Source organism: Pleurodeles waltl, chromosome 2_2, assembly GCF_031143425.1.
Source record: "Pleurodeles waltl isolate 20211129_DDA chromosome 2_2, aPleWal1.hap1.20221129, whole genome shotgun sequence".
In the NCBI taxonomy this organism is placed as follows: domain Eukaryota; kingdom Metazoa; phylum Chordata; class Amphibia; order Caudata; family Salamandridae; genus Pleurodeles; species Pleurodeles waltl.
Window position 1 is genome coordinate 1,061,599,950 of NC_090439.1, and position 15,675 is coordinate 1,061,615,624.

The window sequence follows — 15,675 nt, forward strand, 5'->3', positions numbered from 1 at the left end:
ATGGGGACAGAAGTCAGACCAAAGGAGTGGCACCAGCCACATCACTTTGTTGGCCATGGAGGTACTGTCTGCCTACTGGGATGCATCTGTGAGCAAATTAAGGTTAAGACCTTCGCAGATGGGGTCCACAGAGGAGGAGAAGGGTTCCCCATGGGTCAGTTCAGTGGCCCCAGACAGTATAGAGAGAGGAGCCTCACGAAGTTCAGAAAGGTTTAGAACTGGCAAGTGCCCCTGCAGTAGTGGGCCATTGTCCATGTTCAATCGCCTTAAGCAGGGAAGTCCATCAGAGTGTTGATTGGCCTACACTGGCTTTAGGCTGGAAGGGGGTATGTTGGAAATAGCCTTTCTGCAGGGTCACCCCCAAACATTTTGGCTTCCTCTTTCTCTTTTTCTGACCTAATTTGTGCAGGTTTAAGGACTCTGCACACTTTACCACTGCTAATCAGTGCTAAAGTGCATATGCTCTCTCCCTAAAACATGGTGACATTGGCGTATACCCAATTGGCATATTTAATTTACTTGTAAGTCCCCAGCAAAGTGCACTACATGTGCCCAAGGCCTGTAAATTAAATACTACTAGTGGGCCTGCAGCACTGGTTGTGCCACCCACATAAGTAGCCCAAAACCATGTCCCAGGCCTGCCATTACAAGGCCTCTGCGTACAGTTTCACTGTCAATTTGACTTGGCATTTAAAAGTAGTAATTGCCAAGCCTTAAACTCCCCTTTTCCTACATATAAGTTACCCCTAAGGAAGGCCCTAGGTAACCCATTGGGCAGGGTGCTATGTAGGTAAAAGGCAGGACATCTACCTGTGTAGTCTATATGTCCTGGTAGTGTAAAACTCCTAAAATTGTTTTACACAGCTGTGAGTTCTGCTCCTTTCATAGGCTAACATTAGGGCTATCCTCATATACTGTTTGAGTGGGAGATTCTGATCTGGAAGAGGTAACACAGTCATATTTAGTATGGCCAGAATGGTAATACAAAATCCTGCTGACTGGTGAAGTTGGATTTAATATTACTATTTTAGAAATGCCACTTTTAGAAAGTAAGTATTTCTCTGCACTTAAATCCTTCTGTGCCTTAAAATCCATGTCTGGATGTGTTAGTTGACATCTCCCTTGTGCATTTCACTCACACAACCCCAAACATCCCTAAGGTAGCCCCGAGGTAGCCCCAAGGGCAGAGTGCAGTGTATGGTTAAGGTAGGACATATAGTAATGTGTTTTATATGTCCTGACAGTAAAATACTGCTAAATTTGTTTTTCGCTGTTGCAAGGCCTGTCCGTCTCGTAGGTTAACACGGGGGCTACCTTTAAATATGATTAAAGTGTAGATTCCCTTTGGGAACAGATAGACTTGTGGAGTTTGGGGTCTCTGAGCTCACAATTTAAAAAAACATCTTTTAGTAAAGTTGATTTTAAGATTGTGTGTTTGAAAATGGCACTTTAAGAAAGTGAGCATTTTCTTGCTTAAACCATTTCTGTGACTCTGCCTGTTTGTGGATTCCCTTTATGGGTCAGTTTGACAGTTGGGCTGGTTGCACTTCTCACTAGACAGTGACACAAAGGGAGCTGGGGTGTAGCCTGCATTTCCCAATGAGCCATCAGTCCTAGGAGGGAGGGGAAGAGTGGTCACTTACGCCTAAAAGGGCTGTACCTGCCCTCACACAATGCAGTCTCCAACCCCCTGATGAGTGTCCTGGGCCTGGCTTGGGCAAGGCAAGATTCACTTCAAAGGAGAAAATGGGTATAATGAGGGCACCCAAAACCACAGACTTTAGAACACTTCTGGAAACCAAGATGAACCTCTTCCTGGAGAAGAGCTGAAGAGCTGAGGAAGAAGAGCTGCCTGTGACTGTGCTTTATGGAGCTATCCTGCAGTTACTGCTTCTGCCTGTGCTAGAGGACAAAGACTGGACTTTGTGTTGCCTTCCTTCTTGTGAAGATCTCCAAGGGCTTGATTTAGAGCTTGCCTCCTGTTGTTTGAAGTCTCAGGGACAGCAAAGACTCCTCTCTGCCAGCACCTGAAGTCTCTGAAGAGACTCCCACTCTGCCAAGTGGTGACCAGCCGTTCCTGGGACCCTGAAAGGAGAAGCTGGCAGCCCAAGAGTAAGAAATCCATGCACAGACTGCAGTGCAGGGAAAAGATCGACGCAACTCCGATCTGCAGCTGAAAAATTGATGCGCCGCCGGCTTTGCGGCTAAAAATTGATGCTCACCTGCAACGCGAGCGGAAGATCAACGCGAGCACCTGGAGAAACGACGCACAGCATCACTGATGGAGGCTGGTGGGATCGCAACCCACGCTGTGTGGTTTTTGGATCATCGTCCGGCTGGATTTCCAATGCAAACACCGCTGGGCGTGTAAAAATGACGCACGGCCTGCCCGGACCTGAGAGTGCTAACTGGATTCACGCATCGCTGTCCTGCAGAGAGAATAAACAACGCACGCCAACCCAACTAAAGGAGAAGCGATGCAAGGTCTCGCTCGTGGGTGAAATCAATGCATCGCAAGCCCTTTTTGATGCACACTCACCCGTGCAGGGTTATTTGTGACGCACCCAAGGTACATTTTCACGCTAACAGCATTAGTGTGTGTTTAAAATTACATGAAGACTCTTTTTGCATTTTTATTGATAACTTGACTTGTGGTTTGTGGACTTTTGTCATTTTGGTCTTGTTTGTTTAGATCAATAACTTCTATTTTTCGAAACCTGTGTTGTGTCATTTTTTTTTAGTGTTTTCATTAAGTTACTGTGTGTGTTGGTACAAATACTTTACACCTAGCACTCTGAAGGTAAGCCTACTGCTCATGCCAAGCTGCCAAGTGGTTAAGCAGGGGTTAGCTGAGGGTGATTCTCTTTTACCCTGACTAGATTGAGGGTCCTTGCCTGGATAGGGGGTAACCTGACTGTCAACCAAAGACTCCATGTCTAACAGAAAGGAACTCTGAACCAGAAACTGCAACCTGCTAAGAGAAGCTGCCTGGCTGCCCGAAGGACTCACCTGACTGCTTTGCTGAAAAGGGCTGCTGCCTTGCTGCTGCCCTGCTACCTTGCTGCCCTCTGGCTCTGCTGAAAAGTGCTCTCCAAGGGCTTGGATTGAGCTTGCCTCCTGTTTTCTGAAGTCTCAGGGCCAAAAGGACTTCATCTCTGCAAAGAACTCCTTGTGCGGCAAAAATCGGCACACAGTCTGCCGGAATCAACACACAGCCTGCCCTACAGAGAGAAAATTACCGGAACGCCAAACCGGAATGCTGCAGCCCGGCTCCCCGAGTGGAGATCGACACAGCGGCGGTATTGCGACCGGAACTTCGACGCATGGCTCACCGGATTGACGCAAAACCAAGCCAGAAAAACGCAGCCCGGCTTCCTGCAAGAGGAATCGACGTAGCGCCTGCCATGAGACAGAAATTTCCTTGCATCGTCCACCGGATTGACTCAGCTCCTAGGACTTCGTCCTGCACGCCAAGGATTTCTCTACATCATCCCCGGGGCATCCAAATACCCCGCAACCCAACGAGGATACAAATCTGCATGCTGGAAATTGACGCAAGGCCCTGGCTGCATGAAAAATATTGACGCATCGTCTGTGTGCATCTGGAGAAACCGAAAAAACACCTCCCCGTTTTCCACGCATCTCCTTCTGTGTGGTCCCTTGCGGATAATTTAGACGCAAACCAGGTACTTTGTGCTTGCAAGAGACACTATTGCTTTTAAGAACTTAAGACTCTTTTTATCATTCTCTAAAGTGATATTTCAACGTGTACTTATCAAATCTTGATCGTTTTTACCTTATTATATCCAGATAAATATTCTATATTTTTCTAAACCTGTGTGGTGTATTTTTGTGGTTTCTATACTGTGTTATTGCATAATTTATTGCACAAATACTTTAAACAGTGCCTTCTAAGTTAAACCTGACTGCTCAGCGCCAAGCTACCAGGGGGAGGGCACAGGATAAATTGGATTGTGTGTGACTTACCCTGACTAGAGATAGGGTCCTTGCTTGAACAGGGGGTAACCTGACTGCCAACCAAAGACCCCATTTCTAACACCAGTGGAGAAGTTCCTCACATCTTTCAGCAACCTAAATTCACTCTAAGAAAGCAGAGATGCACTACTCCAGCCCAACCATTTTCAATTCAGTGTAAAGAATACTAATTCTAAATTGAAAATATCAAACATAGCCATTTAGGCTCAAGTTTTCTTTAAATTTTTGCAAAAAGAATATGTCAGCTTTCTTAAAAAAATCATATGAAAAATGATTGACAGTTACATAAATAGTCAAAATAGTTCTGCTTTGATTTTCCAATGAGCTTTAACTCCATCTGTGCCTTGTTATTTCCTAGGACACACCCCTCCTTTGGCTTTCCCCCCTAGCTCCCTTTACATCCATTAAAAAAATGTATTTGTTACATCCCCACCTTCAGACCTCTCCCATCATCCTCACGTCACACCATATGCTACCATACAGGAGATGGATATTGTTCTCCTCACTTTCCAACCTCTCGCCTTGCACTGAAATCCATCCCCCCACCTTTATTCCCCTTTCACCTTGTTCACTCTATCTGCCACCTCTTCCTTTTCCCTCTTAACCCGCCAACCTGCATACTTACCACTCATTTTATCATTTCTCTCATCTTTCATTCTCCTTTCTTACTCTTTTGCCATCCTAACCCTATCCACCCCATCGTCATCCTCTACATTCTCTAACCAATGCCTGTCCTGCAGCCTCACTTGAAGTTAGACCAATGAATGAGAATCACAATAACATCCATGACCTGAACTGTAACTGTTGCAGGTGAGTTCTGCCCATTGAGTACACTCAGATTTTTTGCTTTTTCGATCCCCCAGTGTTGGACTTTTTACTGTGGGTGAGTCTCACTACATGTTTCCCACCCACGGTAATCACATGGCAAATGGACTGCACGTGTTTACCACCAGCATCCGGCTTTTTAAGATAAGGCTGCTGCAACGCAGCAAGGGTAAGGGACACTTGCATGTGATCATGTGTGCACATGCGTGTACACACTTGTGGGCTACACACAAATAGCCTGGCACAATGTGGACTCTGCAGGATTAGCTATTGACCTGGGGTAGGCCTTATAATGTTAGTGTACGCTAATGGGGAAAGTCACTGTTTTGGCTTTAGTGACATTTTATTATACACATAGGGAGAGAACTGCCTTAAAGATTCTCTTTCCTTTCAGTTCATTTCTTTGGTTCAGTTTAGGATTATAGACCTGGACTTTTGTCACCCTGCTGTTCTCAGTTAATTACATTTCTCTCCAGCAGCAGTAACAAAGGCCTGCCCACACAATGGGAGCAATTAACAGTACTTCATGTTGCGCCTGAGGAAGAAAGGGGTGGGGAGGAATGCTCTGCATCAAACAATCAGCTGTCACACTGTACCAGGGATGTGCATGCCCAAGCCCATTGAACAAAGTAGGGGGGCCAGATCTCAGGGGTGGGCCAGGGCCTAGGGGTCGGTGCAGGATTCAATATTCATTTTTTGCATGGAGGGGATTGTACGTGGGGACCCTTTCCCAGACTCTCTACTGGAGCAAGGGCCCTATCCCCCAGACCATTTCTATCAAAAAGGGGCAGGGACCAAATCCGCGGCCCATCCAAAGCAAAGGAGGTAAGCACTGTTGTGCTCCCCCCAGTAGTGGTGGGCCTGCCCCACTCACCGTGCCTGTGTCTAGGGGGAGTGGGCAGCGACTGTATGAAAAGAGATCTCTGCTTGCAGACAGGGGAAAAGAGCTGCCGGCTCCCATAGGCAGCAAAGGGGATTCTGCCAGTACAGGGAACTGGCAGGGTCAACCAGGGGAGGGTTCCTAGGGCAGACCACATCTGAGGAGAAACATTGGGGTGTTAGGGTGGAATTGAGCACCCACTTCAAAAATAACAAAAAAAGGAAAAGCTACACAGGTCTTCACAGCACAGCTAGAGAAAAGCTACTCTTGTTCACTGCTCCCAGAAGAACGCCCCATAATCACACAGGGCCTTTGTTATTTGGACATTTGGCTCCTTGTGGTGACCCCTAAAATGGGCAAGGGGCACCACCAATTTAAAATGAAGACATGGAGGGGCTATAGGAGGGCAGCAGCTGTCTTAAATATTTTTTAAATTATAATATGATCCTGTTTGCACAGTCATAGAATCCTGGACCTTCATTTTCTTATTGTTTTCTAGCACTCCCAAGGCCGGAGCTTTTTCTCCACAGCTGGGAGTGCTGCACCCTCTAGGACAGGAGTCATCAAACTGGGGGCCGGCCCCCTAGGGGGTCCTTAATTGATCTCGGGGGGGGCGTCAGGCTCTGGCTAAGAAAAGTATCATGCTGATAACAGTGCTTTTAAGCAGGAAAAAATGAGCGGCAGTCAACCACTCTGTAATGGGCCGCCACAAATGTCTTTTCTCATTTATATCTGGCTAGGAGTATGTGTCAAAAGGGAAAATGACTCCAAATAGTCTTTAAACGTCCCCAATGCCATTTCTAGGAATCACATTTTGTATACCTTTACATATTAGTAAGACCTAGTTAATCGGAACAGTATCTTTGGCAATGATGCTTGTGATTGCATTTTTAAAATAGGCACCAGAATTTAAATGCAACACATCTAGTCATATTTAAACCATGCCAATTTAATAGAAAAATTGTGAAGAAATGTGGGGGCCCCACTGTTTTTTTTTTTTAATAAGTGTATTTACACAGGATTATTGTTTTGGATGATTCCATTAACTACTAGATGATGATTTAAACATGAGGTTTATTGCTGTTGAACCTTGACCAAGCCAACATACTTACTTCATATGTTTCTATGACCCCTTTAGGGGTCAATTGTGAATATATGATGCCATCTATGGTATTTCCCATATACCAATGTACACATTTGTAAATTACTGCATAGTATTTAGAAGTGTACATGCAATGAATATACTTCTCCTTTCACTAAAGAAAAACTATTAACTGGACAATAATTTATTGAGTGTTATTATTGATTGCCAGTGAACAGTAATAACTAGCCTTGGACTGCTCTGCCATGCTACCCTGAAACAGTCAAGCACTACAATGGGGCTCCTTGTTCACAGTAAGAGGAACCGTGGGCCTAGTACTTGTGCAGGCCACATAACTAATAACCCCATTTCCTAAAGTAACAGAGGCATGGACCTCAAATTCAGAACAGAGACCTTAGAAGGTGGGCTTGCAGTGATCATTCTACATGTCAATAAGCTATCAGGCGACTACATCCTGATAAGAATCATCCTGATAAGACCTCTGAAGAATTAGGAGTTTTAAAAGCTCCTTACCTACCACCAGCAATGCTTTTCAGCTGCAGAATGCAAATTTTTAACTTGTCAGGCATTAATCTTCCGTGGCCTTCATTTCCACATTCTTCCTTTTCTAAAATCCCCCAAAAAACAATCAGCCTCCTCAGACAGCTTTCTCAACTCATCAAAGACATTGCCACTGAACACACAAATATTTAAATATTAGGCTACCTCAACACATACTTTGGCAAACCAGACCTGCTTCCAAACACATTTCACATCCTGCTCACATATTGAGTCAAGAATACCTTCCTAGAATGCATACCATGACAGCAAGTTATCCCAGTGACCACTGTGTTAATCTACTCCATGATGCCACTTCAATAGTTCCACCTCTGGCTTTCCAATGCTTTTAACAAATACACCCATCTAAAGCCCCCTGCACGCCCACAATACCAGAGAAAGGCCAGCGGTTCAGACTCAGCTGAAAAAATTCCTACAAACACAGTGGAATAAAGAAACAACCCCAAGGACAGACTCTGTTTCCACCACCATTATAAAATATACAAAGCTACTCTTGAGAAGGTTAAGAGACTCCATCACACCCACAAATATCACCAAAGCAGTATGTTGATCAAAGGTAATACACAAAATCATTGCTGGATTCCAGAGCCCATAAGGCACCTGCTTTGTAATCATCTACTTATAATTGACACATTGACCTCATACTTTATCTTCAAAGTCAACACCTGACAGCTTCAACTATATCTTACCAAAAGTCTCATTGACCTCACTAGGACAAGTGGAGTTGATGGGCTGTCAGAAGACCCCTGCTCCCCATAACTATTAGGAACTCATTCCTCTCTACCTCAGCTACTTTCCCAATCAAAGACATCAGGAACAACTCACTAAACTTTCCCATTGATATCAAGATCTTTCATGTGAAACCACTGTAAAGAAACAAGACCTTAACCCGGCCAACTTCTGACCTATCACAAAAACCCCTTAAGGGGCAAATTGTGGGGATGATTAGCCTTCGCCCAGATCACTTCTCTTCTCAAAAACACAATTGCCCCTCCAAGCACTTATTCTGTCCTTGCAGATACATGGAATTCATCATGATCATTATCTAATGGTCCAAAGTACACTGTTGACACAAATAGAGATCCTGATCCTTTGGCTTTAGACCTCTCTTCCACCACCGTTGATATGATACAAAACCCAGACTACTCCAGAGACTAAGCTCTTTTGGAATCCAAAGTGCCATTGAGAATTGGGTCTCTTCCAGATTTCCTCAAAGGCATCATATTATTAAAAATATTTATCCTTTGCAATCTGTACCTTTCACCTCAGTTATCTGCATTCCACAAGGCACACTCATTGCTCTTGTACTCAATAATGCATTCATTACCCTCTTCCAGACATAATCAGAATGTCCAACATTATCTCCTACAGTGAGATCAACCGAAGCTTGGTAAATCTCGCAGATGCCCTAGGCCAATGACTCCAAGCAGTGAAGCACTGGCTGCTATATAACCAGCTCAGGTTTAATTGATCAAAAACTGAAATTCTATCATGAAACTAAAAGGTTGGTATTCCTACCCATGTGTAATTGACCTGGGCATCATCCTATAGTAGCCTGTTCCCCATCTGATGGATTAGAGCTCCAGAAAAACCACACAGTTCACCAGCCATTGAAATAAGTGCTTTTATGTTCAAATGTACAAGTTGCAGATAATACATATTACATGAGTAACATCAATAGAGAACTTGGTTATGGAAGTCTTCTTCCATGCCCGGAAATGAGTCATCAGAGAGGAGCTTGAACAGAGTGAAGGAACTACCTAAAAGCACTCTCACAACAACAACCAATATGGCTATAAATCACTCTGTGTAGGCACCATAGGAGGGAGGGCAGTCCGACTGACCATGAGTGTGACCCATAAGGGGTGTGACCTGGCCAGCAGCTTCATAGGTAGATTCTTCCACATACCCTCAACAGCTGCTTCCAATGAGCAACTGTTCCAGTGGGTATTGAGTATACTGCTGTGTCCTCTGGTATAATTCTCATCTAGTGTCTCTCGATTAGAGAACAATCTTCATAAGATGGAGTATTACAAATATAACATTTGAAACCAAGGTTGTGACACTTGGGATAGGGATGATCAGTACTGCAACCATATTATCAATTGAAAGGTTTTAGATTGTCCTCAGCTAAACACACACACTAATAAGTAAATCAAGGTCCTCTATGCTGCCTACATACTACTTCTTCCATCATGAAAATCCCTTACATACATTGGCTTTTGTATCATAGGCTTGTTCACCCCTCATCAATTACACCCACATAGATTAAATCCAAGTGTCTCATTACAAGTGTGACTGTCCGAAGACCGCCACACTCTTGTTGACGGTAAGCCTGCCTCACTCTAGGTGGTCCGACCGCCCGATTACAAGTTTGGCGGGAGGACCCACCTAAAGACCACCATCCCCGCCAGCATCATAGATCCCGAAGGGGTGAAGGTGGTCGGGCTTGTAACCAACCATGGTGGCACTGAACTCAGCGTCACCTGGTTAATTACAACCCAACTTTCCACCAGCCTTTTCATGGTGGAAACCCTGCCATGAAAAGACTGGTGGACAGCCAGACCCACAAGGGGACCCTGCACTGCCCATCACCATTGCATGGGCAGTGCAGAGGCACCCCTGCCCAGCACATTTGGAATGCACACTCTCTGCACCGCAGACAGTGCACATTCCGAGGGTGCTGGAATGCTAGGATAATGGCATTGACTTCCTTGAAGGAGCAGAGGCCAATATCCTAGCAATGTTACTGCCCGGCAGGAACATTGTATATGCTAGGTGGGGACGTCACTGACATGGCAGTGGCATCCTTCTCGTGAGTTTGGTGGTCCTGTGGTGGAACCACCAAACTCATAAAGAGCCCCTAAGTCAACGACAGTAATATTTTTTGCATCAACATTTTTTTTTTACTGTTCCTCGTCAATATCCATTTCCTCAAAGCACTTTAAACTTCCAGTTAAACTACGGGTGCTACATAGATTCTCAAAACAAACCATAGATAATTAAGTGAATTCACTGCTGACTCGTACAGGTGTAAAGGATGGGGTCACAATCAAATGTGTTAAATTAACTCTCAGCAGCGGTTTCTTCTTGAGGGTGGGGGAGTGTCGCCCCCCCACCACCCGCTGCTAGCCACGCAGGCAAAAATAAAATGGCAATTAAAATGCTTATTGCCATTTTATTTTTACTGGCGCAGCGCATACCAGCCCAGAGATATATTCTAGGCATGTCCTCTGTTCCTGGCAGCAGAGGACAGCCTCTGCTGCCAGCAGAAGAAGACTGGAGCAGTGCCTTCACTTGATGCTCCAAAGTGTGCATGTCACTTTGGTTGGCTGTTTTGCACCGGCCAAAGTGACATGGCACTTTGAAGCTCTCCACTCAGCTGTTTTATGACAGCTGGGTGGAGACCAAGCATAGACCTCTAGGGCCTGAAGGAGCGTCAAGCCAGGCCATTTCATCCAATCCAGGCTATGCTCTCATGCTGTTAAACAGCATGAGAGCAGCATCTGGATTGGTTAGGGAAGCTCTTCCTCTTTCGGAGAACAGAAGAACATACAGGAGAACGCACAGCTCATGGGTAAGTGCAGTTTTTTATTTTAAATGTGTAATGAGTGTGTGTGAAATGCATGTAAGTGTGTAATACATGTAAGTGTAGTGGTTGTGTTTATTTTATAGTTAGTGTTATGGTGTTATTTGAGCTTTGGGAGGAAGAGGTGGTTTATGTTGGGGTTTTGGAGGGAGGGTGTGTTTTCTTTTCTTTTGTGAAGTGGGGTGGAATTTCAGTCACCCCACCACTTTCAAAAGGTACAAGCCGCTACTGTGAACATGGAGCACACATTTTGATGTAAATGAATGCTGCATATGATTAGATACACATAGGACAGCCCGATTGCAGGAACCAGATTTCCCTTTCTTGGTCCCACTCTAAACAAATTCACAAATGCAAGTCAGAACTGTTCATTCATGGAAACACAGCATCATTCTGAAAAGGTATTCCTGGGTAAAAGGCAAGAGTTCCATTTCTATGCTCAGGTGTAGTGTATGTCATCATAAGCTTGAAACCCCGAGAAGAAGAGGCACCATATCAATAGCTCAATGGATAAGACTCAGGTGCTAATCTGACCACAAAGGGCCTAAAAAAATTCTGAAAGAGAACGGGTACAAAGAAACACCCCCAAGACCAATACCACAAAATAAATGGGTTACATACACACATGGAGCATGCTGTAGATTATTGGTAGTATGCTAAACTGAAGCCACAGTATCAGCATTAACGACACAGAAAGAAGTAATATCTCCTTTAGAGTCCCTCGTCAGCGTGAGTGAGATCTTCACAAAGAACCTATCTTAATTGGTCTCCAAAAATGCTCCAAGTTTAAGATTTTGAGTCATAGCTCCTCTGGGAGGAGCATAATCACTGCATCTTTTCGAAATTGTCCAGTGCATGGCCTTCTCTCTCCTTATTTTTAGAATACGAGGAGCCCAGAGATGATTTTGGACAGGAGTATATTTCAGTCTGTGGTGAAGAATAGATATCTACAATAACTCATTGTAGGTGTGATTTTTTTTCTCATTAGTTCTGTGTCTCACCATACAACAGACTATGGACTTTATAGTTACAGATATCAAGCCATGAAGCAAAACTGCCATCACCTCCTCAGGATCGATGTACAATGTACAGAGTTTTAATAGTATTTGTTTAAATAGGGTTCAATAGGAACCATCCCTGGAAACATATAACAGGAAATGAGTACCAGATTTTGGGACGAGGAAGTAGGTGTGACACAGTGAGAGTTATAGGGGGTGCTTGCTTGTTTGCTGCATTCAAATGCATGTAGCATCAAATGTCTGTGAAGGAAGGGGAGGTACATTTGAAAGAGTTGTGAATCTGCAAATGGGCGACATTAAAGAGGAGGGCATGGTTCTAAGAATAAGGTGACCCCCACGACATAGCATTTATACAAACAAACAAAAACATATTTTATTTCTCTAGTTAAACATCTCTGTTCTCTAACTACCTCTACCTTTTTTGGGTTCCATACAAGGCAGACCTAAACTGCAAACACATATATACAGATATAATTTAGTATTGTTTGGCATAATGTGTGGGCTTGAATCAGTAGTAAATGAATAATAGAATTCAAATTTGTTCCGTACAGGGGCCCCCAAAATGCGTCTTGCCCAGGAACCCCAAAATCTATAAGATGACACTGCTGAGTTTGTTAACAGAGGGAGCACGAGCTTTATATAAAAAGAATAATTATTACAGCTCTTCATTTTTAGAGCTTGCAAACTGGTCAATTTGCAACATAATTCAAGAGATGTAAACATACCCTTTCACCCGGAACTCCTGCTTCTCCTCGGTGACCTTTGAAACCCTGAAAGACAGAAACCATGGTTACTGCGTCTGCCTAACTCATTTGTCCTCTGGTGTGGGCGTGCAACCAATGACTGATTGTTCAATAACATTCTGCTCTATCAGAACCAAACTGCGGATAATCTTCCTTTGGCTTATATTTCTAAAGGCAATTTCTTCCCTTGGTTCACGACAACAGCATTGAGTTTGTGCCGCCTAAATCTGTCATTTCAGTGAGAAATGGACATCTTTTGTCATTCTCTTTTGAAATAACTATCTGGTTATCAAACAAGGATGCCTAGATAGGTTTCCTGTTGCATTTTGCAGCTGATATTCATAAGCTCTAAATGTATTCTAAGGTAAACTACATTTAAGAGCTGAACTTGACATCTTCTGCTTCTGGTCAGTCAGTGATCAGAGACAGAGATTATTGCCTGGTGGAACCTGGGCATCATCGGATAGCAGCCCGGAGAAATCAGTCACTATCTCACTCACAATCATAGCTCTAGGAGGGAACATGAAGAAAAATAATCACTCTAGTTCAATTATTGTGTTCCTGTGATTAACGTATTGTGTCTAACAGCCTGTGTTTGCACCAAATGTGATATTAAGAAAAATGCATATTCAGGTATTGCACAAATCACCAGTGGTGTAACAATAGTCCCCGCAGCCCCAGTGGTGTGGGGGCGCGCAGGAGCTCCAGTGGCCCACTCAGCACAGGTCTAATTCTGAGACAGCATTTAGATGTTAAAGACATACCCAGACCTAAGCGCGGTGTCCTTGGAGCTACTGCGTGATCCTGCTCCTGACTGTGTCCCAGGGAGGAGACATTAAGTACTTTGCAGGGAGGTCCCCTCAAGTTTTATTACGCCACTGCAATCCATAGAGCATAATTGCACATGCACTACTGAAAAACAGTCAACATGCAACTTATGTACATGTGCTATGCATAAAATGCGTGCAAATAGGTTTAGCATCGGCCTGCAGTGCAAAGAAGGCTTCAGCTTAGGGGAAGTGCTATTGCTCGTACATGGTTGGACTGGGGAACCAAAAGCAACCCTGACAAAAATGCTCAAACCAGCAAAGCTACTTTCGTTTTCCTACTCAATCTCTCACTTTCAATCTATTCTCTCTCTCTCCTTCTTTCCCGTCTCTGTTTTTCATCCCTGCTCGCTTTCTCTATTACTTCCCCCTCGCTCTCTGTCTCTCTTTTGAAGCCTCCCCGTGGCTTCTGCAAATGACTGCGGGCACTTGAGGAAAGTGACTTAGGCACCAGGAATGGCCAGGGGCTTTCAAAACTGGCAAAGAAGGGCTCCATACCACGAGGGAAATGCCCAGTGTAATATATAGCTCAGTCCGGCTCTGCACACATAGATGCCAAATACGTCATTGTGTGCATTGTACGGCTCTGGACACCAATGTTCATGCGAGGCATGAATGTAGAACCACCAACATGTATTTCTACCTTAGTCATTTGGGACCAGCCTCACATCAATTTCTTTTTTCCTGGATGAGCCCTTTTCAGGCTCCGCCGCAGCTGAGTGTGGAGGTGGGAGGTCTTCCAACAGCAGACCATATTATCTCATCGTACATGGCTGGGAAAGTTAACCTACCACCAACATTCATTGCTTACAGCAATATATGAAGGTCACTCAAGCAGATGCGAGTCAGGACATGACAGTTAATTAGAATATTGTGGACCCATTGGGAAAATACAACTAAAATGCACCACCTTACTGGGCAGCGTAAGAATGTAGAAGACTCCTCATCCCCTCATTAGCATTCAAGTCCCAAACAGTTTTAGTATTTCTTTAAATTATTTAGATTTTCATTTCTTGATGAATTTCCTCACTGACTTGTCTTTATACGTTGCTTTCTTGTGACAGAGTACAAGACTGTAGGAAGTTGGCTCTGTATGTGCTATTTCAAAGTAAGGAATAGCATGCACAGAGTCCAAGGGTTCCCCTTAGAGGTAAAATAGTGGTAAAAAAGAGATAATACTAATGCTCTATTTTGTGGTAGTGTGGTCGAGCAGTAGGCTTATCCAAGGAGTAGTGTTAAGCATTTGTTGTACATACACATAGACAATAAATGAGGTACACACACTCAGAGACAAATCCAGCCAATAGGTTTTTGTATAGAAAAATATCTTTTCTTAGTTTATTTTAAGAACCACAGGTTCAAATTTAACATGTAATATCTTGTTCGAAAGGTATTGCAGGTAAGTACTTTAGGAACTTCAAATCATAAAAATTGCATGTATACTTTTCAAGTTATTGACAAATAGCTGTTTTAAAAGTGGACACAGTGCAATTTTCACAGTTCCTGGGGGAGGTAAGTTTTTGTTAGTTTTACCAGGTAAGTAGGACACTTACAGGGTTCAGTTCTTGGTCCAAGGTAGCCCACCGTTGGGGGTTCAGAGCAACCCCAAAGTCACCACACCAGCAGCTCAGGGCCGGTCAGGTGCAGAGTTCAAAGTGGTGCCCAAAACACATAGGCTAGAATGGAGAGAAGGGGGTGCCCCGGTTCCGGTCTGCTTGCAGGTAAGTACCCGCGTCTTCGGAGGGCAGACCAGAGGGGTTTTGTAGGGCACCGGGGGGGACACAAGCCCACACAGAAATCTCACCCTCAGCAGCACGGGGGCGGCCGGGTGCAGTGTAGAAACAAGCGTCGGGTTCGCAATGTTAGTCTATGAGAGATCTCGGGATCTCTTCAGCGCTGCAGGCAGGCAAGGGGGGGATTCCTCGGGGAAACCTCCACTTGGGCAAGGGAGAGGGACTCCTGGGGGTCACTTCTCCAGTGAAAGTCCGGTCCTTCAGGTCCTGGGGGCTGCGGGTGCAGGGTCTCTCCCAGGCGTCGGGACTTTGGATTCAAAGAGTCGCGGTCAGGGGAAGCCTCGGGATTCCCTCTGCAGGCGGCGCTGTGGGGGCTCAGGGGGGACAGGTTTTGGTACTCACA

At 44.6% G+C, this 15,675-nt stretch overlaps 1 protein-coding gene across 1 annotated transcript in view; it reads right to left on the reverse strand.

The window, feature by feature from the left end:
• COL22A1 (collagen type XXII alpha 1 chain) overlaps window positions 1-15,675 on the reverse strand; it is a 900,581-nt gene that overhangs the window by 78,785 nt on the left and 806,121 nt on the right. The window contains exon 54 of the mRNA XM_069220797.1: window positions 12,695-12,739. Within this exon, the coding sequence (XP_069076898.1) occupies window positions 12,695-12,739 (45 nt within the window). The remainder of the gene's footprint in view (window positions 1-12,694; window positions 12,740-15,675) is intronic.